This window comes from Bos javanicus, chromosome 19, assembly GCF_032452875.1.
Source record: "Bos javanicus breed banteng chromosome 19, ARS-OSU_banteng_1.0, whole genome shotgun sequence".
Taxonomy (NCBI): Eukaryota; Metazoa; Chordata; class Mammalia; order Artiodactyla; family Bovidae; genus Bos; species Bos javanicus.
In genome coordinates, this window is record NC_083886.1 from 21,840,450 (window position 1) to 21,864,059 (window position 23,610).

The 23,610-nt window shown below is 47.2% G+C and overlaps 2 protein-coding genes, 1 long non-coding RNA gene and 1 other non-coding gene across 10 annotated transcripts in view; 2 read left to right on the forward strand and 2 right to left on the reverse strand.

Annotated features, from left to right (window-relative positions):
* MYO18A (myosin XVIIIA) overlaps positions 1-2,346 on the reverse strand; it is a 101,456-nt gene extending 99,110 nt beyond the window's left edge. For 5 of the 7 annotated variants that reach the window (XM_061390581.1, XM_061390578.1, XM_061390579.1 and 2 more), the window contains exon 1: positions 2,235-2,326. The gene's annotated coding sequence lies outside the window, so the exon portion shown is untranslated. Of the gene's footprint in view, positions 1-2,234 lie in introns of all 7 variants that reach the window. The other 2 variants (XM_061390582.1, XM_061390580.1) reach the window with 1 other exon arrangement.
* Positions 2,347-2,376: 30 nt separating this feature from the next.
* LOC133231888 (uncharacterized) lies at positions 2,377-20,503 on the forward strand. Its single transcript, XR_009731263.1, has 4 exons — positions 2,377-2,659; positions 15,389-15,529; positions 16,163-16,245; positions 16,329-20,503. It is a non-coding gene; the product is annotated as an uncharacterized LOC133231888 (long non-coding RNA).
* On the reverse strand, positions 9,603-9,734 carry LOC133233113 (small nucleolar RNA SNORA72). The gene has a single exon (XR_009731591.1). It is a non-coding gene; the product is annotated as a small nucleolar RNA SNORA72 (small nucleolar RNA).
* Positions 20,504-22,853: 2,350 nt separating the features above from the next.
* On the forward strand, positions 22,854-23,305 carry LOC133231887 (cytochrome c oxidase subunit 7C, mitochondrial). The gene has a single exon (XM_061390583.1). The coding sequence runs from the start codon at positions 22,980-22,982 to the stop codon at positions 23,169-23,171; it is 192 nt and encodes a 63-aa protein (XP_061246567.1). The 5' UTR covers positions 22,854-22,979; the 3' UTR covers positions 23,172-23,305.
* Positions 23,306-23,610: the final 305 nt, after the last annotated feature.

The window sequence follows — 23,610 nt, forward strand, 5'->3', positions numbered from 1 at the left end:
GCACCCCTCAATGAGCAGCCACAAACTCATCCAATGAAGGGGGCTCCAGGCAACAGGCTGGCTGCCCCAACTGCCAGGCAGTGAGGTTAAGGGAGCAGGCAGGATTCAGGAAGGGCATATACACTTGAAGGCTTCTGAGGACAGCCTGGAGCATGAGAGGAAGCCCTCGGTCACATACCCTGGCACCTGAGCCAGGCCAAGAGACTATAAACAAACCAGATATTCAGAGCTGCCAGGCGCCAGGTCATCGATTGTTCAAAGCTCAAAGCTCCCACAGGAAGTGACCATCAACATTCCCCTCCTCCCTCACCCACCCTGCACTCTCACCTGTGACCCTTCTCATTCCCCTAAACCCCCCAACACAATAGTTTTCCCCACCATCTTCTTGGAATTGAGCCCCAGCTTCAATGTTCCTAACCCCAAATGGACAAGCACACCTCCACCCGAGGCTATATATAACCAACCAGTCATGTCCAGCAACCAGGAGGATATTTCCTGGAAAGTCTTCATCACAAAAGGACAAAGGGGAAGCTGGGGAGGTGGCAGGCCACTGACAAAGAGCCAGTGAGGTCTGTCCGGAAGCCAGAGACTTCAGGAGAGTAACTTTCAATATCCCCAAATAGAAAGCAACTTCTGAGCTAAGAGGGTGGAGAACAGGAGGCAAGGCAGAGCCCATTGCCGTGACAACAGGATACCAACCTGCCCAAGAAAAGGGCTCCAGACCTGGCAAGCACCTGGAAAGGCAGCTTGACCATCTAGATTCAATGTCTTGCTAAGGTGATCTTGCTCTTAATCACCTGGACGACTTTTCGTCCTGACCAGCCTGACTGCAGTGCATACACACTCAGCTCATTTAACTCTTTATATGGGGGTTTTACTAGGCCTCCTCAGCCACCAGCATACCAGGCACTCCAAAAGACAAAATGAATCCATATAAATCATTGCCATAGTGAAGAGCGGAGCAAATGCGATTCCATAATTTGGGGGGAACCATCTGAAGGCAGGAAGACCTTAGGCAGGAGAGCTCCTCCTAGGAAGCATCCTCCCAGGCCTCCGTGCACAAACACAAACCACGAGGACACTGCCAAACACATGCCCCATTGGCCAAGTGACCAGGCAAAAGGAGCACCGCTTCAAAACCCAGCTGGCAGCCTTCCCCATCCTCCCCCTCCCTACTGGCAGCCTCTCCAACTAATCAGCAGGACACATGTGCCTTGCAACAGGGTGACACCCCCGGCCCCCAGTCCACCCCACCCCCAACAAAGCCCCAATATGCAGTGTGTCCCTGCAGGCCTTATCTCAGCCAGGAACAGCACCCACTCTTTACCAGGCTGGGTACCAGCAGCACCCCCAGCAGGGCGGTGCGGCGTGCGGGGTTGGGGCGGCGGGGCGGGGGGGGGGGGGGGGGCGCGATCGCGAACCTTACCACCTCCCCTTCCCATTGGTGAAGCAACTGGCATGACAGGTTCGCAGGGCGGGGCGTCGGGTCAGTCTCTCCCAGAGGCCTGGGGCAGGCGGGCCGACCTTCCCACACGTACCCCACCCCTTGGCAGGGAGAAGCGAAGTGAGCTGCCGGTTGCAGGGGGCAGCCTGCACGCCCTAATCCCCGCAGCCTACGGTTCACCGCCCCCACCCCACCCCCGACTTCATCTTCTGTCCCAAGGAGAGGGGGCCCAGGCAAGCAGGGTCTCCATTGTTTTGCCAGCTGTCTGGCAGCTGCTCCTTTGAGAGGAGCCCGGTGTCGGCCTGGCAGTGAAAGGGTTGAAGGCCGCTGGGAGGGATAAAGGGCTCTTCCTCCGAACCTCGGTCCATCGGTTTGTCGAGGAGGGTGCCTGGGACTGGCCTCAAGAATTCTCCTTACACCCCCAGGCTGCAGCCTGCACCCTGCAGCTCGGGGCCACCTGGGCTCCCCCCAGCCCCGAACCCTCCCAAACTGAAGGCCACCCTGTCCGGCCTCCCAGCGCCGCTCGAGCAGGCAAAGGGGCGGGAGCTCGCCCTCCCGCCCCGCTCCGGATCGGCCCCGCGTCCCCGGCGCCGAGCTTCGCGGCGCGGCCAGGGACCAGAGCCGGGAGTCCGGGCCGCCGCTTCCAGGGGACAGGAGAGGAGGAGGAGGAGGAGCCGGCGGGCCCCGCCGCCCGCCCGCCTTCCCGGCCCGAGCCCGCCCCGCCGCCCCTCCACCCCCACCCCGGGCCCGGCCGGTCACCGAGCGGTCGCCCCCGCCGCCCCGCACTCACCGGCCACTGGAGCCCGCCCGGCAGGGAGCAGGAGCGGAGACGCGGCATCCAGCGGCCCCGGCCCGGTCCGGGCAGGAGCGCAGCGCGGCGCAGCGCAGCGCCGCCCCCCGCGGCCGCGCGAGCCGAACCGAAAGGGAGCTCCCTGCTGGCGGCTCCGGGGATAAACAGTCGGCCTTCCTGGCAGCGCCTGGGCGCGCCTCCAGAGCGGGCCAGGCGGCACCGGGCACTGCCCTGGAGACCTCTGTGAGGGTCCCAGAGGCCCTGCCTGGAGGTTCTCTGCACCGGGCAACCGAGGCTGCTGGGCGCGCCCAGGGCGGGCACTGGGGTCACGCTGAGTGTATAAAACAGGCCCTGTCCTAGGCGGGCGCCAGTGGACTATGCTGGCTGTGTCCAAGAGGGTGCCTTCCCGGGGCAGTGCTGTCCAGGTGAGTCTTGCGGGTCACATCTCCCCAGAGCAGCTCTGCAGAGGCAGACGCAGGATGATGCTGGAGGATGCCGTACGGCCCAGTCCAAAGCAGGGGCTGCCAAGGGGGTACTGGCAGGATGTACCCCCCAGATTCCTGGTGGGCTGGTTTGAGAGAGGCATGCTTCAGGTGGAGCTGTCTATGGGGTGAAACAAGACCCACCGGTGATAGCCATAAGTGGCTCGCACTCCCTAAAGGAGCCGAACAATACCAAAATTAACAGCTTCAGAAGCTCTTAGGAATGAGGTCTGCCCCTGGGTCCTCATGTCCTGTCAATATCAGGTGAGCTGCTCTACCCATTGAGAAGGAGTGTTAGACTCTCCCAAAGAGGCCAGAGGCATTTAGAGAACAGGTTTCCAAGAAAGGGCTTACGTCTTGAGCTGAGAGAGAGAGGTGGGTGCTTCTACAGGCGGTGTCCATACTGAAGGGAGGTACCCAGAATGTGGAAGAAACTGAGCCGGGTGGTGCAGGAAGAAGGGTGTAGCAGACAAGGGCAGCTGCCTCCATAAACAGCCCAACCTGGAACTTCTCCAGGCAGAGGTGGCTCAACCTGACACACCAGGGAAGGTTCAAGCGAGGGGATTCAGGAGCTAAGAGCTGAGGATTAGCTGGGCGATCCTGAGGAATAGACCACACCCAGAATGTGCATCTTGAATAAAGGAATAGCACGCAATCCAAACTTAATTCAACACACTTTGGCTGAGACCCTGCCAAGTGCCAAGGGCAGCACCAGGCACTCTGAGGAACAGAGAGATATCAGATTTGGACCCTCTCTCTAGGGAACTCACATGGTGAGGGCGAGGGGTGAACTTTGACCTCAGTAGGATTCACCACGGGCTTCCCAGATGGCCCTAGTGGTAAAGAACCTGCCTGCCAATGCAGGGGACGCGGGTTCGATCCCTGGGTCAGAAAGATCCCATGGAGGAGGGCGTGGCAACCCACTTCAGTATTCTTGCCTGGAGAATCCCAAGGACAGAGGAGACTGGCAGGCTCCGTCCATGGGTGGCAAAGAGTCAGACATGACTAAAGCGACTTAGCATGCCCACAGGATTCACCACACTGTCATCCCTTGGATGATGAGATGATGCTGTGATGGATGGCTCATTTGGCTGAAGGAATGAAAGAAAGCTGCTCTGAGGACATGACGCTTCAATGAAACCTGGGAAGCTAGGGAGCGCAATGACTATCACAATTGCTTTCTGAGCACGTACCATGTGCTAAACACTATCTCTCTTCCTCACTACAAACCTATTAAGGAGACATTATTTTTATAGATAGGGATTGAACGCATGGACTCAAGAGTCAGGTTGCCTGGGATCAAATCTCAGCTCTGTCATGTCTGCCTGTATTACTCTGAGTGACTTACAAAACCTCTCTGTGCCTCAGTTTTTTAATCTGAAAAATATGGGCTAAAAATGCCCACCTCAAAGTTTAGTTTGAAAATCAAATGAATTTAGTCTTCTCAACAAATGGTGCTAAAACAACTGGACATCCTCCACAGGCAAAAAAAAACAAGAGTCTAGACACATACCTTACACCCTTCACAAAAATTAAAATGAGTCATAGACCTAAACATATCCACAAAGCTGTAGAAAGTTAACACAGGAGGAAACCTAGCTGATTTTGAATATGGTGATGATTTTTCATATACAGTATCAGAGGCACAATTTATGAAACAATGAGAAGAAGAAAGAAAGAATAAGAAGCTAGACTTCATTAAAATTAAAATTAAAAACTTCTGCTTTGTAAAAGACAATGTCAAGAGAATGAGAAGACAAACCAAAGACTGGGAGAAAATACTTGCAAAAAACATCTGATAAAGAACTGTTATCCAAAATATACAAAGAACTCTTAAAATTCAATAAGAAAACAAATGATCCGATTTAAAAATGGACCCAAAACCTGAATATACACTTCACCAAAGGAGATATACAGATGGCAAATAAGCATTTGAAAAGATGTTCTTCATCACATGTCATCTTGTTGTTCAGTCGCTAAGTCATGTCCGATTCTTTGCGACCCCATGGACTGCAGCACGATAGGCTTCCCTGTCCTTCACTATCTCTGGGAGTTTGCTCAAACTCATGTCTGTTGAGTCGGTGATGGAATCTAACTACCTTATCCTCTGCCACCCCCTTCTCCACCTGCCCTCAGTCTTTCGCAGCTTCAAGCACTTTTCCAATGAGTCGGCTCTTCTCGTCAGGTGGCCAAAGTGCTGGGAGCTTCAGCTTCAGCATCAGTCCTTCCAATGAATACTCAGGGTTGATTTCCTTTAGGATTGTCTGGTTTGGTCTCCTTGCTGTCCAAGGTACACGTGTCATGCTGCTGCTGCTGCTAAGTTGTTTCAGTCGTGTCCGACTCTGTGCGACCCCATAGACGGCAGCCCACGAGGCTCCCCCATCCCTGGGATTCTCCAGGCAAGAACACTGGAGTGGGTTGCCATTTCCTTCTCCCATGCATGAAAGAGAAAAGTGAAAGGGAAGTCGCTCAGTCGTGTCTGACTCTTCGAGACCCCATGGACTGCAGCCTACCAGGCTCCTCGGTCCATGGATTTTCCAGGCAAGAGTACTGGAGTGGGGTGCCATTGCCTTCTCCGACACATGTCATAGAGAATCGCAAATTAAAACAACAAGATACCATTACACATCTGTTAGAAAGGCCAATGACTGGAACACAGACAATGCCCAATGCTAGAGGGGGTGAGGGGCAACAGGAACTCTCATTCATTGCTGATGGGAATGCAAAATGGCACAGCTTCTTTGGGAGACAGTTTGGCAGTTTCTTATAAAGCTAAACACACTCTATCCATATGACGCAGCAATTGTCCATGTTCTTTACCTAACGGAGTTGAGAACATATCCACACAGACATCTGCACATGGATGTTTACAACAGCTTTATATATAATTGCCAACACTTAACAAGCAACTGAGATATCCTTCAGTAGCTGAATGGTTAAACAGACATTTTATTTTATCCAGACAATGTATTCTTATTCAGAAATAAACTATTAAGCCATGAAAAGACATGGTGGAGCATGCATATTATTAAGCAAGAGAAATCAATGTGACAAGGCTATATGATTCCAACTCTGTGGTAAAACTGTGGAGACAATAAAAAGATCAGGTGTTGTCAGGGTTGTGATAAGGGAGGGATGAACAGGAAGGGCACATAGGATTTTTAGGGCAGCGAAACTACTCTATTTGATACTACAATGATGGATGCATGTCCTGATACTTTTATCCAAACCAACAGAATGTAAGCACCAAGAGTGACCCCTAATGTAGACTATAGGCTAAGCGATGATGATGTGCTGTGTATGTTTATCAGGTGTGACAACTGTCCCACGCTGGTGCAGGGTGTTGACAGTGGGGAGGCTGTGTGTGGGGAGGTGAAGAGGGTATTATGGGAACACTGTACTTTGAGCTCAGTTCTGCTATTGCTTTAAAGGGAATTCCCTGGCAGTCTAGTGGCTAGGACATCACACTTCCACTGCAGGGAACATAGGTTCGATCCCTGGTAGGGGAACTAAGATCCTACGTGCTGTGTGGCACAGCCTAAAAAATAAAATGGCTTTAAAAAATAAAGTTTACCAACTTTTAAAATAATCCAGTGAGTTAATGAGTAAAAAGGGCCCAGCATATAGGAAGCATTCTGTAACTTTTAGCTTTATTGTCATAACCTTCCCAACTCTCAGCTAAGCAAACAGCCTGCCAGTGGCAGCGTCGGGATTCGGATTGAGGTCCCCAAGGCTCAGAGCCCATGTTTTTTCCCTATATCATGGCAGTGAATAAACAGAGATATTAACACCTGCTTTGTTTATATATGTCCACATCAGGGCACTTGGAGTATTACACGATGTTCCTAAGAGCTCCTCCAGCCTGGACCAGGAACTGATTTCAGAGACCTGGCAAGAACGAAACACCAGGGCAACACCCACAACGATTTTGCCTCAAGCTCACTTGTTTTTAATCTTTCACGTCTCATAGGTCAGAATAATCCCTGTACTGGTTCTAAGTAAAAGTGGAGTCCCCTCCACCCCTCATAGAAAAACGGCACAGCAGTGTCCACTTAAAATAGCTCAGATGACCACAGAAAGGCTGGTTTTTCCAGAAAATTCCTAAGCTCCCAAAGCAATCTGACTTGAGTGGAAAAGCGCCCTGAGCAAGAAGCCTGGTGATAATAAAAATTGATTACAACAATTGAACCCTCACGGTAGGTCACCATCATGCTAACCCTTTGGCCAGAATTGTCTCATTTAGTGCTCAGTCTCACCCTATTACAGAGGTGATGTTCTTTTTTATATTTTTTAAAATTATTTTTTTCATTGGAGTATAATTGCTTTATATTTATATTTAGTATAATTGCTAAAGCTGAAACTCCAGTACTTTGGCCACCTCATGCGAAGAGCTGACTCATTGGAAAAGACTCTGATGCTGGGAGGGATTGGGGGCAGGAGGAGAAGGGGACGACAGAGGATGAGATGCTGGATGGCATCACCGACTTGATGGACGTGAGTCTGAGTGAACTCCGGGAGTTGGTGATGGACAGGGAGGCCTGGCGTGCCGCGATTCATGGGGTCGCAAAGAGTCGGACACGACTGAGTGACTGAGCTGAACTGAGCTGATAATTGCCTTACAGTGTTGTGTTAGTTTCTGCTGTACAACAATGAATCAGCTGTATGTATACATATATTCCCTTCCTCTTAAGCCTCCCTCGCATCACGCCCCCCCAACACCCTACCCCACCATCCCACCAGGGAGGTGATGTTTTTATCCCCATCTTGCACATTAGAAACCAGGCTGAAGAAGATGAAATAATTTACCCAAGTCTACACAGCTAATAAGTAGCAGAGCCCGGAATGCTTGCTCTGAATCACGCGACTGGGCTGTGTTCAGGGCAGAGTGGAACACTTGGTCTAGCAGCTGTTAGCGAGTTCCTTTGCCTCTCTAAGCCTCAATTGCCTCATCTATAAAATGGGGATAATAATAGTGCCTACCTCATAAGCATGTAAGGATAAAACAAGCAAATTCATTTAGAGCAATTAGCCCAGTACTTGACAGATCGTAAATGGTTAACAGATGTCAGCCCTTGTTAATCTCTCTGACTCTCCCCATCTGTAAAATGGAGGCTGATAATAATGTGTAAGTCATAGAGGTACTGTGAGGCTTAGGAGAAATGGCAAATGTAGAGCATGTAGATGATACTTGTCACATAGTAAGCTACCACAACATGACCCTCCAGAAAGGATTGCAGGTAGGAAAGTCATTTTAAAAACTATATACATATATATATATATATTTAATGTGGACAATTTTTTTTAAGTCTTTACTGAATTTGTTACAATATTGCTTCTGTTTTATGTTTTGGCTTTTTGGCCGTGAGACATGTGGGGTCTTAGATCCCCAGCCAGGGATCGAACCTGCACCCTCTGCACTGAAGGTGAAGTTTTAACCCCTGGACCACCAGGAAATTCCTAGGCAAGCCATTTTTTTCAAGCCCACAGAATTGCATAGCTGCCTGATAACAAGTGACGTTCAGATGACAAGAACACATATTGAATACTGTTCCTTAAAATGCATTTATTAGCATAAGATCCTTTATTCTTTTGTACAGACACTTGGAATGTGGGTGGAGAATGCTCTTTAGGGAACTTGAAGCTAAATCCTAGGAAGAGAGCACCTGCCGAAGGTCAGCCCAAAATAAAGGAGTGTATCTCTGAAATGACATTAAAAAGTTTTATTTGGGAGGACTTCCCTGGTGCTCCAGTGGTTAAGAATCCACCTTCCAATGCAGGGGATGTGGGTTCAGTCCCTGTTGGGGACCTAAGATCCCACATTCCCTGGGACAACTAAGCCTGTGCACTGCAACAAAGAGCCTGTGTAGAGAAAAGGAAAAAAAGTTTTATTTTGAGGAAGTCCAAACACAGACGAAAGCAAACAAAATAAGACAACAAACCCCTGATTATCCATCACAAAGTTTCAATAGTTATGAACTCATGGAAATCTTATTTCAACTCTACTCCCTCCCATAACCTTAAAACAAATTCCAAATTATATAAAACAAATATCATATCACTTCATCTGAAAACATTTTAGTGTATGTGTCTAAAAGATAGGGACTTTTTTAAAAAACAAAACCACATACTATTGTCAAACTTAAAATTTTTTAACAATAATTCGCTGATATCATCAGAAAATCAGTGTTCAAATTTCCAATTATCTCCATAACATTTTTTTTAAAAAACTACTTGTTTGATTGAATCAAGATTCACATGTTGCAGTTAATTGACTTTTTAAAAAAAATATAATTCACTTAATGAAAGTGAAGAAGTGAAAGTGTTAGTTGCTCTCAGTCGTGTCTGACTCTTTGCTACCCCATGGGCTGTAGCCTGCCAGGCTCCTCTTACCATGGGATTCTCCAGGCAAGAATACTGGAGTGGGTTTCCATGCCCTCCTCCAGGGGATCTTCCCAACCCAGGGATTGAACCCAGATCTCCGACATTGCAGGCAGATTCTTTACTGTCTGAACCATCAGGGAAGCCCAATTCTTTTAACGGCAACAGGTAATCATCAAATTAGCAATGGTTATCTTCAAATGTTACGCTGCATGTGTGCTCAGTTGCTCAGTCGTGTCTGACTCTTTGCAACCAGGCTTTTCTGTCCATGGGATTATTTCAGCAAGAATACGGAAATGGATTGCCCTTTCCTCCTCCAGGGGATCTTCCAACCCAAGGATCAAACCCACATCTCCTTTGTCTCCTGCATTGGCAGGCGGATTCTTTACTACTAAGCCACCTGGAAAGCCCATTATTATACTAGTTATACAGTAATTTCTCACGTTTGGTCAGATACCTGGAGTCACAGACATTTCCCACATAAGATGCATTGTATAAGTCAGGCTTAATTTACTACCGGCATTTATAAAACCAGAACTAAGGAAAGATCTAGGTCTGGAGACACAAACATGGTCTCAGTGTAGCACATGTTTAGCCTGCCCAAATTATTACAAAATTAGAGGAGCGAGAATATTCGCAGGACAAGACTGTTAAGTATCTCTTATATCTTTTTTATCTCTCCTATCTCTATATTTTTTTCCCCTTGCAACTTATCTGTAGAAGAAACTAGGTCATTTATCCTACAGATTTTCCTGTCTGGATTTTGTTGATGGCATCCCCATAGGGTAGTTTAATATGATACTCAGGCCTCTGTATTTCCTGTATATTGGCAAATCTAGAGGCTTGAGCAGATTTGAGTTTTATTTTGAAGGGACAAATACTTCATAGGTGGCATGGTCTTCTTTTTTTAGGAAGCATATAGTATCCTTGTCTCTCAAATGACACTTAAAAACATTAGAAATATATGATTAACTTTATTAGAAGTATAAGAATATGAAAAGAGCCCATCCCTCAACAGACGTATGGGTGAACAAAACGTGGCATTTATACAATGAAATATCACTCAGCCATAAAAAAGAAGGAAAAATTCTGACACAGGCTGCAACATGATTGAGCCTTAAGGACATTATGCTAAACAAAAGAAGCCGTATACAGAAGTACAAATGCTATATGAGTCCACTCACACGAGGTACCTAGAATATGCAAATTCATAGAGGCAGAAAGTAGAGTAGAGGCTACCAGAGTCTAGGGGAGGAGGAAATGGGGAGTCCTTGTTTAATGGGTACAGAGTTTCTGTTGGGGATGATGAAAAACTAATGGAAATGAATAGCGGTGATGATTGTACAACATTATGAAAGTAACTAATGATGCTGAATTATACATTTAATGGTAAAAATGGTAAATGTTATGTTATGCATTATGAGTGAGTGAAAGTCACTCAGTCGAGTCCGACTCTTTGTGACCCCATGGACTATACAGTCCATGGAATCCTCCAGGCTAGAATACTGGAGTGGGTAGCCTTTCCCTTTTCCAGGGGATCGTCCCAACCCTGACCAATCATCCCAAGACCAGGGATTGAACCCAGGTCTTCCGCATTGCAAGTGGATTCTTTACCAACTAAGCTATCAGAAAAGCCCTATGTTATGCATATTTTACTACAATAAAACAATATTTAAAAGAGCCTAGCTATTGGGAGTTCCCTGGGCAGTCCAATGGTTAGGACTTGGAGCTTTCACTACTGGGGCCTAGGTTCAAACCCTGGTGGTTGAACTAAGACCCTACAAGCCACTCAAGTGCAATTAAAAAAAAAAAAAAAAGAACCCAGCTATTGCATAGAATATGGGTCCTCTTACACAACTTTGATGGCCTCAGTTTATATGTCTACTTTTGTTTGAACCTGCAGCCTTACTCCTTCTGTATTGATCTGCACATAGTTATAGGGTTCAATCCATGCTCCCAAGAATTTCATGGCCTTTGCCTGACTCTGCAACAAGCAGGGGATCCACAGTCCCACCAGCCGCCAGCCCAGTGTTTTAGATTATAGACATCTACAAGCAGAGCTGTGGAGGCAGCCAGGACATGGGCTTCTGGAGTTATGAGGCTTGAAATTAAGCCTATTTTGCCATGAGAGCTTAACCGCTGAGCTTCCATTCCAATAAAATTAGGGCTGTGAACTCCTACCTCGCAGGGTTGTTGTAAGGATGGAATAAAGTTGTGTAATGGTCAAGTGCTGTACCAAGAGAGGGCTTCATGTTTTCATCATGCTAGCAGTGACTCAAAGAGGATCCAACTAGGATATAGGTTTATCAGCTCAATGGGAAAATACTGTCTCCGGAAGTTAGTTACTTTTAAAAAATGTTTTTTTAATGTATTTATTTGGCTGCACCAGGTGTTAGCTGCAGCCTGTGGGATTGTCGATCTTCATTGTAGCATGCGGGACCTTTTTGTTTCAACATGTGGAATCTAGTTCCCTGACCAGGGATCGAACCCAGACCACCTACATTGGGAGCGTGGCGTCTTAACCACTGAACCACCAAGGAAGTCCTGGTGGGGTACTTTGCAAGCTAAACTTTTCTTGACATCATTCTTGGTGATGTCAGTAGTAGAGCAACAAACTGTTAATGCCAACACTGAGGGTTCCCTGGAGATATGGGATTTTTCAGTGTCAAAACAGAAAGTTCCATGCAAAATGGGACAAGTTAGTCACCCAAACCATGACCTACCAATTGCTAATCTAGGGACTGCCTCTCAGGCTTGCTCACTGCTGCCTATTTGACCTGACTTTTCTTCTCAACTTGGCCCGTAGAATCTCTTCTTCTGAATCTCTTTGCTGGACACACTTCTGTTTGTCTTTCAGTGTTGGTGCTTCCTAGGATTTCTTCCTTGTGTTCTGTTCTTTGGATCTTGCACCCCCTCCTTAGGAGATCTTGTTCATTCCCAGGACCCCCAAATACCTCCCAAGCCATGGATAACTCACAAATTTCCATGGCAGACATCACACTAGAGGGCTTGGCACTTTCCCCATCTCTTGCAAATACCTCAAGTAAACTGTATCCAAAGCCAAGTGTGCAAGCCTTCCTCGCTGACTTCTTCCTTTTGGTTGATGACTCTAACCCTCAGTCAGTAAAGCCAGAAATCCACTCCCCCTGCCTCCTCCTTCTCCCTCCATCCCCTCCTTCTCAGAGCTCATGTCCTATTGGTTCTTCTCATTAACTATCTCTCCAGCCTGCATCGTTTATCCATCCCCATCACACTACCTCAGTTCAGGCCTCATCAGTTCTTGACCAGACAATTGCAACAATCTCTTCGCAGCCACCTGCTCCCTCCTCATCCCCTCTGACACATCTTCCAGTGATGTTCCTAAAATACCGACTCGATCATGTCACTCCCCGGCTTGGAATTCTTCAAAGGCTTCTGATGGCTTAGTACAGGGATCAGCCAACTTTTTGGTAAAGTGTCTGATAGTAAATATTTTAGGCTTTTCACATGTCTCAACTAGTCATTTCTATGCAGCACAAAAGCAGCCGTAGACAATATAGAAACCAATGATCATATCTGTGTCCCAAAAACAGTTTATTTATAAAAACAGATGGTGGGGACTTCCCTGTTGGTCCAATGGTTAAGAATCCTTCTGCTAATGCAGGGGACATTGGTTCGATCCCTGGTCTGGGAAAATTCCACATGCTGTGGACAACTAAGTCCTTGTACCTACTGAGCCCGAACTTTAGAGCCTGTGAGGCGCAGCTACTGAAGTCTGCGTGCCCTAGAGCCCCTGCTCTGCGACAAGAGAAGCCACTGCAATGAGAAGCCTGTGCACCGCAGCTAAAGAGCAGCCCCTGCTTGCCACAACTAGAGAAAACCTGAGTGCAGCAGTGAAGACCCAGTGCAGCCACAAAAAACAAAAAGGTGTGGGCCAAATTTGGCCCAAGGACTACACTTTGCTAACCCATGGCCTAAGGAATAGTGTCCAAGCTTATTAACATAACCCAAAGGCACTTTTTGCCTTTCATGGTTGTTCATGGCGGTCCAAAAATCAGAGATCTCACTTTGCCGACAAAGGTCCACCTAGCCAAAGCTACGGTTTTCCAGCAGTCACGTGCGGATATGAGAGTTGGACCATGAAGAAGGCTGAATGCCGAAGAATTGATGCTTTTGAATTTTGGTGCTGGAGAAGACTCTTGAGAATCCCTTGGTTAGCAAGGAGATCAAATCAGTAAATCCAAAAGGAAATCAACCCTGAATATTCACTGGAAGGACTGATGCTGAAGCTGAAGCTCCAATACTTTGGCCACCTGATGCAAAGAACAGACTCATTGGAAAAGACCCTGATGCTGGGAAAGATTGAAGGCAGGAAGAGAAGGGGGCAACAGAGGACGAGATGGTTGGATGGCATCATCAACTCAATGGACATGAGTTCGAGCAAACTCCAGAGATAGTGAAGGACAGGGAAGCCTGGCATGCTGCAGTCCATGGGCTCACAAAGAGTCGGACACAACTGAGTGACTGAACAACAACAAAAAGCAGTAGCTCACCAATACTCAGGACCTAGACACCAACTGCCTGAGGCCCAAGGAGAATAGCTTCCACTGCAGCAAGCAGGACTCTAATTAGACCTTGGAAAGAACTTTCATAGCTGTTAAATGATTGTTAAAAATTGCCCCAAGTTGTGGAAGGAGACAGAGGAATACCATCTCCTGTGGTTTTCTGACATGCTTCAGACGAAGCCCTGTTTGGCCACTCCCAATTCTGGCCTAACAATATCAGGATAAATCAGGATAGATGCATCAAGCCACTATTCCCTGCAAAGCACTGTTAAGAGCAGGACTGTGTGTCCTCTTTCCACAAAGCACAGCACCTTTCCCCCTCCTGCGACTGAGATGCAAAGACATCAGAGATACATGCAAAGTCACACAGCAGGATGGATGGAAATAACCACTGAAGGCCACGGTCAAGGGGAGTCACAGCAGTGTGTAATTAATTGTTGAGTGAAATCGTCATGGAGGCTCAGAGGAGGAACAGAGCAGAGGAGGAGTCAAGGAAGGCTTCACAGACAGAGGCTAGGATCAGAGCCTATAATAGTAGGATTTAGATGGTAAGAGCACTGCTTGCCAAGGAGCATTGTGCACCTGGCACTTTATTTACTTTATTATCTTGTTTAATCCTCACAACAACGCTGTGAAGTGGGTATTATTAGTCTCTCTTTCTTTTAAGATTTTTTTTTTTTTTTGATGTGGACCTCTTTTTAAAGTCTTTATTGAATTTGTTACACTATTGTTTCTGTTTTATGCTTTGTTTTTTTGGCCAAGACGCATGTAGGATCTTAGCTCCCAGACCAGGGATCGAACCCACACCCCCTGCACTGGAAGGTGAAGCCTTAACCACTGGGCCACCGGGGAAGTCCCTGTCAGTCTCTTTTTATACAGAAAAGAGCCCCCAAACCCCTAGCTGCTTGTCCTAGATCACACAGCCAGTGAGTGGCAAAGCAGAGCTGGAACCCAGTTAGTTTGGTCCTAAAGCTGACCAGGGCAGAGCTCCCCAGGAGGGACTGGAGCAAAGGGTGGGAAGAAAGTCCAGGCATGGCCCCTAGCGTGGCTGGAATGGGAAAGAGTGGATAGCGAGTGAGGTTGGGGCTGACTCATAGAAGATGCTGGATGCCAGGTTGAGGGGCTTCAGGTGGTTAATTCAGCTGGAGTGCTGACCAGGAGGTAAGTGCTGGTTGGGAGGGAGGGAGGGGACTGTTCAGGCAGGAAGGTGCTGGGCAGGTTCAGCAATGGCAGTGAAGGCAGGTCTGAGCCAGGGAGGTGATGGGGGGACTGGAAGGAGGGGGACAGCGTAGGAGAGATTGGGAAGGAGGATCTGTGTGGGGACTCAGCTAACAATAGCCATAGGAGCAAGTGAGGGAGGAATTAGTAGTTGATTTCACAGTTCTGGGTGAATGAGACAGCAAGGCAAAAGCAACTCTCCAGAGAGCTAAGGTTAACACAATGGATAGGGACTGCCCTGCTGGTCCAGTGGCTAACACTCCGAGCTCCCAAAACAGGGGGCCTGGGTTCAATCCCTGGTCAGGGAACTAGATCTCACATGCCACAGTGAAAATCAAAGATCCTGCAAGCTGCAACTAAGACCCGGTACAGCTAAATAAATAAATATTAAAAGAAAAAAAAAATACAGTGGCTAATGTTTATTGCAATCAGCTACTATTGGCAAGTACTTTACATTTATAAACTCATCTTCACAGTGTTCTTAGAAGGCAGGGTTCATTTTTATCCCCCCTATCTTTTTTTTTTTTTCCAGATGAAAGAACTGAGGCACAGAGAGGTTAAGCAACTTGTCCAAAGCTATCCAGCTGGTACTGGCAGATCTGGGATTTGAACGCAGGCAGTCCGGACCCAGAAACCTTGCTCTTAATCACTTTGCTATCTTATATCTGTTGAGGTAATGCTTTCGGGAGGAAGCAGGGTTCCCCACTCCCATGCCACATTCCCCAACCTCAAGGATCAGGCAGGAGAGTGATGGCCAGTGCAGGGTTTTTTGCCCAGTCAGACCTCAGGTCTCTGCTGCTCCCTTGAGCTGGTTGCCTCTCACTATCAGGCAGTGAGCCTGAAGCATGCCATGCTGGGGTCTGCACTTTGCCAGCTGCTACACCTCCATGCAGGAGGGCTCCTGGAACCCAGGGCTGTCTTGTTAGAAGGGAGCAGGGGAGGATGAGCAGGCCGGCCCAGAAGTGGGCGCACCCAATGCAGGCCACAAGAAGGTGCTGGTGGGGAAAGACTCCACTGGCAGGGGAAGAACTGCAGCTCCACCAGGTTCAGGAGGAAGCAGCCCACTCTCACCCCCAATTCAGGAGGATCATCTTTTTTAGTACGAGGGGGCGGGGTAGGAACAGCCATGAAACAAGCATGGAACATCCACCCCAAACAGAGGGGATTGCCCCAGCAGGAGGACCAACCCCGTAAAGGCCCCCAGCACCAGGTGGGTGAGGTAGATGGCCAAAGGCCTGTGTGACCTCAGGTTGGGGTCCTGGGCTGCAGCCTCCAGGCACTAGGGGAGAATTCTCTCTCCCACCAGGAGCTGTGCCTCTAGGAAGTGAGAAGACCCCAGGAGCTCCAGTCTGGATCCCTGAAATCTCAAGCTTTAAGGAAGGAATTGAAGTAAGGGGAAGGAAGAGGAGGGGAAGGGGGAGAATATAAAGCCCCAGCAGCCAGATATTTGCATAACTATTTCTGGCCCTCAGCAAGAGCTCCAGTTCCATCTGTGCCTGACGCCCAGGCGTGCCACTTGCTGCCTGACAAGGACAAGAAGAACAAACTGGCAGAGAAAAGGACACTGAGGAGGAAAGGGTGGACGCAGCAACTCTCCAAGTTTCTCCCCAACACAACCGCGAATTAACCAAGACAGTCTGCACGCTTAAATGCTACAACTGGGCTTCCGCAGAAATGTTCCTGACTGATGAGATTTTGAACCTTCCAGCTGTCCTGGGCACTTTTTTTTTCAGACTTACATAGCACCAGGCATGTTTTTCCCAAGAGGCCACAGCAGACTATCCACAACTTAGATAGTTTTTCCTCCAGGTTCCAGGGTCACAAATAACTTTAGTCCCCATGGCAGGATCTGGAAGAGATAGGTCTGACAGCCCCCATTCTTGCCAGGTGGACCCTCTTTAAGGCCTCACATTGTAAAAATCTTATCTGACTTTACATGTCTGTAGCTTCTCATCCTGGGAATTACTGAAAATATTTCCAAGAATAGTTTGGGGGATGGGCATTGACATCCCTTGGCTTCCCTGGTGGCTCAGTGGTAAAGAAACTGCCTGCCAATGCAGGAGACGCAGGGTCAATCCCTGGGTCAGGAAGATTTCCCTGGAGAAGGAAACTGCAACCCAATCCAGTATTCATTCCTGGGAAATCCCGTGGACAGAGGAGCCTGGCGGGCTCCACGGAATTGCAAAAGAATCATCCTGACTTAGCGACTAAACATAGTTGTTAGGGGAAGCACACTGATTGAAACCGCCCACCCTGGCCAGGCACCATAGTAACCACTTGCATGAGTTGTTTTATGACAGGAGATCCTGATAAGGAATAGGGAACTAATAAGCCACCCCCAACAGCAAGAGTTCAGGAAAGGTTAAAAGGAGACACCGCGTGTCCGTCCACTTCCCAGAATCCCTCTCGTTAGCATCCATCTTGGCTGAGTGATGCATGCGCCACCAGGAAAGACTCTGAATTAGAATGATTGGCCAAAGACCACCCCAAAACTAATCCCATCACCATAAAACCCGAGACTGCGAGCCACACGGCAGTCTGCCTGAGTTCCCTTACCCTACTGCTCTCCACCCGGGTGCCCTTTCCCAATAAAGTCTCTTGCTTTGTCAGCACATGTGTCTCCTCGGACAATTCATTTCTGAGTGTTAGACAAGAGCCCAGTTTCGGGCCCTGGAAGGGGTCCTCCTTCCTGCAACATAACATTGACACCCGTTATCACCATCAACCCCATCTTTCAGGCTCCCAAATGCACACTCTAAATAAACCAGCAGCTTGGCTTATTGTGCAAACTCAGGGGCTAGATAGGACTCCAGCCTTCACCACTGACTTCATTGCCTTCCCTCCCCTTGTCTCCTAAACAGGATCCTGGAGCCGTCCCTAGAACATTTCTATCCCCCTTAACTTTCTTTCTTTAAAAAAATATTTATTTATTTTTGTTTATTTATTTGATTGTGCCAGATCTTAGTTGCAGCACTCTACATCTTCTAGGCTTGACATGTAAACTTCTAATTGCAGCATGCGTGATCGAGTTCAAACTCTGGCCCCCTGCATTGGGAACGTGGAGTCTTAGCCTCTGGACCATTAGGGAAGTCCCTCTCCTTAACTTTCAAAACGTCAAGTTCTCAACATGAGTGAACAAGTGTTGATGTTTCTGGTTACCAGGGCTTTAAGGCAATGGATGAGAACACAATCTCTCAGGAGAACTTTGAAAATGGGGCAGAGATCTATCTGTGCCCAGCCCGGGTTTCTCAACCCCAGCTTCAACCTTAGCACACTGACATTTTGGACCTGATAATTCTCCTTTACAGGGGACTGTCCTCTGCATTGAAGGAGGTTTAGCAGCATCTCTGGCTTCTATTTACTAGATGCAATAGCACCTGACTTCATCTCCAGTTGAAGGCAATGGCAACCCACTCCGGTACTCTTGCCTGGAGAATCCCATGGACGGAGGAGCCTGGTGGGCTGCAGTCCAGGGGTCTCGAGGAGTCAGACACGACTGAGCGACTTCACTTTCACTCTTCACTTCCATGCATTGGAGAAGGAAATGGCAACCCACTCCAGTGTTCTTGCCTGGAGAATCCCAGGGATGGGGGAGCCTGGTGGGCTGCCGTCTACGGGGTCGCACGGAGTCAGACATGACTGACGCAACTTAGCAGCAGCAGTAGCAGCAGCCATCTCCAGTCATGGCAATCAAAAGTGTTCCCACTGGGATTTCCCTGGTGATTCAGTAGCTAAGACTCCATACTCCCAATGTGAGGGGCCTGGGTTTGATCCCTGGTCAGGGAACTAGATCCCGCACGCCACAACTAAGAGTTTGAATCCTGCAACTAAGACCTGACACCGACAAATAAATAAATATATATATTTTAAATCTTCATTGCCAAATAGCCTCTGGGTAACAAAATTGAGAACCACTGGTTTAGGCTAAGCAAACTGTTTTCTTGCTTGGAGCAGGGGATGATAGAGCTGACCTGCAGATTCTAAGATCCAAAATGAAAAACTGCAAGAGAGGTAAACAAGATGCTGTGACTGGCTAGAAGTCAGGGAGCAGAGCAAAACCCCACATCACAGAAAATTGAATCTCCAATCAACTGGCCAAGGTCACACAGCAAGGACCCTGCAGTTAGGAGCAGTGAGTCCCCAGGTTTTCCGTCTCACCTCTGGTGGGTCCAGTTCTTCCTCTGAACTCAGACCTTCCGGGGTTGCAGGAGGCTGCTGGACAGACTTCTCTGGGCTTTCCTTGGAGCCACGATCATAGAGGCTAGTAAGAAGAACTGAGGCCTGGGAAGACTTCCAGGCCATTTCTTAGGGGATCCCTGCCCTTCCCTCAAACTCTAGGATACAGGGCCAGAGAGTGGCAGTGCTTGGAAATGTTCTCAAGCTCCTCTAGTTCCAGATCAGTAGTACAGATTTTTCTTTTTGCCTCAGGCCCTAATGTGGCCTGGCACAATACTGTCACTGATCCTGTCTGTATAGAGAACATTATTGTGTTCAACAAGAATTTTTTGTGTGTGTGTGTTCGTTTAAATTTTTTAAAATATGTTTTTATCTTAATTAGTGAGTTTTTGGCATTCCTTCAATTTTGTGCCTGAGGCTACTGCCTCCCTCACCTCACTCTCACCCCAGCCCAGCTCAGTGGGTCCCCAACAGGTCAGCCTGAAAGGCGCAAGTGAATGCTGAGGTCACAAATGGAAACCCGTGGGCTGAATTCTGCACATAAATGTGTTTTGACTGGCTAGCACTGTGTTTTCAAAAATGTCTTGATTTGTTGCCAATCTTTTTAAAGTCAAGAGAATCACATAAAAATCCACATTTCTGGCTTCTTTTGAAACGTGGGGTGATCTAGCTACACTACATACCATAGACAATGGCTGGCGGGACCTGGCTAGTGGTTTTTGGCTTAGGGTAGGAAAAAAAGTGAAAGTGAAAGTCACTAGGGCGTGTCCGACTCTTCACAACCCCATGGACTATACAGTCCATGTAATTCTCCAGGCCAGAATACTGGAGTGGGTAACCTCTCCCTTCTTCAGGGGCTCTTTCCAACACAGGGATCAAACCCAGGTCTCCCACATTGAAGGCGGTTTCTTTACCAGCTGAGCCACCAGGGAAACCCAAGAATACTGGTGTGGATTGGGTAACCTATCTCTTCTCCAACAGCTCTTCCTGACCCAAGAATTGAACTGGGGTCTCCTGTATTGCAGGCGGATTCTTTACCAGCTGAGCTACCAGGGAATCTTAAGGTAGGAGGTGCTGTCCAACTTCCCTCAGACACACTCCCCCGGCTTCTCCCACTTATAAGACCCATCTGATTTTCTGTGCCGGAGCTGGTTTATGCCTGCTTACAAGAGCCAATGGTCAAATTTCTAGAGTCAGCTGTTGAGCACACTCATATAAAAAAATTAAATTAGGGGACCTCCCTGGTGGCCCATGGCTAAGACTTCCTGCTCCCAATGCAGGAGGCCCGGGCTGATCCCTGGTCAGGGAAATAGATCCTATGTGCCACAGCTAAAAATTCACATGCCTCAACTAAAGATCCCTCGTGCAGCAACTAAGACCTGGCACAGCCAAATAAATTAATAAAAATAAATAAATATTAAGAAATCTACATGGCACAGCACTGCAAATCAAATATAATTCAATAAAATCAGTTTTTAAATTAAATTATATAAACTTACAATTAAGTACATTAAATTGAAAATAAAACTCAACTTCCTAATTACTACTTTTACTATTTTACTATTGCTGTTCAGTCGCTCAGTCACGTCCAGCTCTTTGCGACCCTTTGGACTGCAGTACGCCAGGCTTCCCTGTCCTTCACTATCTCCCAGAGTTTGCTCAAACTCATGTCCATTGACTTGGCGATGCCATCCAACCATCTCATCCTCTGTCACCTCCTTCTCCTCCTGCCTTCAATCTTTCTCAGTATCAGGGTCTTTTCCAAGGAGTTGGCTCTTCTCATCAGGTGGTCAGAGTATCGGAGCTTCAGCTTCATCATCAGTCCTTCCAAGCTTTTACTATAACTATTATTTTACCATTTTATTATTATCTATGCTCTTGAGGTTATGTATACCTATTACTCCTGTATGGTGGAAATATTTTATATTGGTGTACTACTGCATCTCTTCCCAACACTGTGTTCAGTTTTGTCATGTTAGAGGCACGAAATTGGCCACAGTGTGAGTAGTTACAACATGGAAATTGGCAAACACCGCAAAACAGGGCTTGTTCATTGTGTAGCTGATTGTCTAGGCTTAAGTTGTTATTTTGGGTTTTGTTTTTTTTTTTTTTTGGCTGTGCCATGTGGCTTGCAGATCTTAATCTTGGACTAGGGATCAAACCCCGGATCCCCAAGAGGGAAATCACTGAGTTCTAACCACTGGACCACCAGGAAATTCCCTAGACTTAAGGTGTTGGTGGAGAAATATTAATAATGTAGAGTAAACTTAGTGCGTCACATCTATAGCCATTGTATTGTGAATAGCACAAAAATTTGAGGAACTAGCCTTCCAGTATTTGAAAACTGCTATGCAATTCAGCAAGGAAGTTACTCAGTTGTTAACCAACAAGTCAAATTCAGACAAAAAAAAATCATAATCGTCGCACTTTCATTTTAAGTCTTAAACAAAAATATCAACCAACATTCATGTCAAAACTACACCTATTTGGAACTTCCCCGGTGGTTCAGTGGTTGAAACTCAGCACTTCCAATGAAAGGGGAGTGGGTTAGATTCCTGGTTGGGGAACTAAGATCCCACATGCCATGCATTGCAACCAAGAAAATTAAAAACAAAAACACCTATTTATCATGTATAACTTAAGGTTGATTACTGATACAAGCGGCTCTCAAAAATCAATGAAAGCATTTTGTGGGAATGAATTGGCTAAATGGAATTGACAAGAATGTGGTATATTTTGTTATTTCTAAATTGTGTGCTACACGTTCTTTATACGTACAAAACATTTTAATAACCTATGTGTTTGTACACATCTTTCCAAGGAGCCAGTTATTAAACATTTACCAGCACACCCATGTTGGCATCTCTTTGTCATTCTTACCCCAAAGTTTCTTGGTTAAGAAGGTAGTTACTTGCTCTTTCATTTTCTTCCCAATTCCTTGTTTCATATGATCCCAGGTGGGCAACACCGGAGCCCCTTGGCTAACAGAAAATTACTCTGAATTCGCTTTCTTTGCAGAAACCACCTACCTCATGCCAGGCTATTCATATGTGCACTGTTTGAAGTTTTCCCAACAGCTAGTTGAGATGGACGTGATTATCCCCACTTCACAGATGAGAAAACTGAGTAGCGGAGCCAGGATTTAAATCTAGGTCCGCTGCCTCCAAAGCTCGTGCTCTTCCTATGACGCAGCCTCCCAAGCAAGAGACAAACACGATCTAGAGCCCACAGGGTACGGGAGAAATACCTAGACGTCTCTCTGATCCCAGTTTTTTAAAAAATGGCATTGAACCTGAGCCATAGACAAGGACTGCTCTGGAGCCTTCCTTCTCCTCCTTCCCATCAGCAAGGTAATCTTTCAGTCTATTCTAAATACTTTTTATGTTCGCTCTGGATTCTGGAGACCCCCAGAGTCAGGCCCATCACTTTCCTCCCTGAGAAGGTGTGGTTGTCGCTGGGAACTGGAGGCTGAAATAAATCTGCTGCCTGCTCTGGGATGCTGCAGAACTGGAAACATGCAGAACATGGGCTCTTTATCCGCAAGATGTGGGGGCCCTGAAGGAGGGAAACTCAGAAAATGGTGGAGCCAAAACTGAGACAGGACCTCCCTGGTGGTCCAGTGGTTAAGAGTCTGATTTCCAGTGCAGAGGACATGGGTTCAATCCCTTGTGGGGGAACAAAGATCCCACATACCACAGGGCAACTAAGCCCAAGCACCACAACTACTGAGCCCACACACTCTAGAGCCCATGAATGGAAACAAGAGAAGCCCAAGCACTGCAACTAAGACCCAGTTCAGACAAATAAATAAAAGGAAGATTAAAAAAAAAAAAAAAGGATCCTTGCTGTTAGAGGAGCAAGGTCGTGAGGCAAGGAGCGGTAGGTTTGCAGCCGCCATTTCTTCCGCCTCCGGTCTCTGGATCTTTTGTAGAGCGTCCAACAGCGCTATGCTGGGACAGAGCATCCGGAGGTTCACAACCTCAGTGGTTCGTCGGAGCCACTATGAGGAGGGTCCAGGGAAGAATATACCATTTTCAGTAGAAAACAAGTGGAGATTACTAGCTATGATGACTTTGTTCTTTGGGTCTGGATTTGCTGCACCTTTCTTTATAGTAAGACACCAACTGCTTAAAAAGTAATCCATGAGACAGATAGAAAGAGGAGCATATTAAGAGGTGCAGTCTCTTAAAAGGATCAATCCCTTGAACTCAGCATCCTAGATATGTTTGTAAATAAACTTATAGCATAAATCCTTAATGCCTCTTCTCTGAAATATGGAACATGATAACTGAACATGTGCTTACATTTTGTTTGGGTAATATTGCATTATTAGTTTCTTAATTAAATATGTATTTGATTTAGCTTGTTTAAAAAAAAAAAAAAAGCTGAGACACACAATGGGCATTCTTCATGTTTAGAATCCTACACACTCATTACAACAGAAACTACAAGTATACCCCCATCCTCCACTGTTCAGGACCAAGCTGTGGCCAGGGCCTGCCAGATCTGGGAAGTTCCCTCCAAGCAATTTCCAGGTACAGACACCCTGACAAGTTACCCATGCCGAGGCATCGGTGA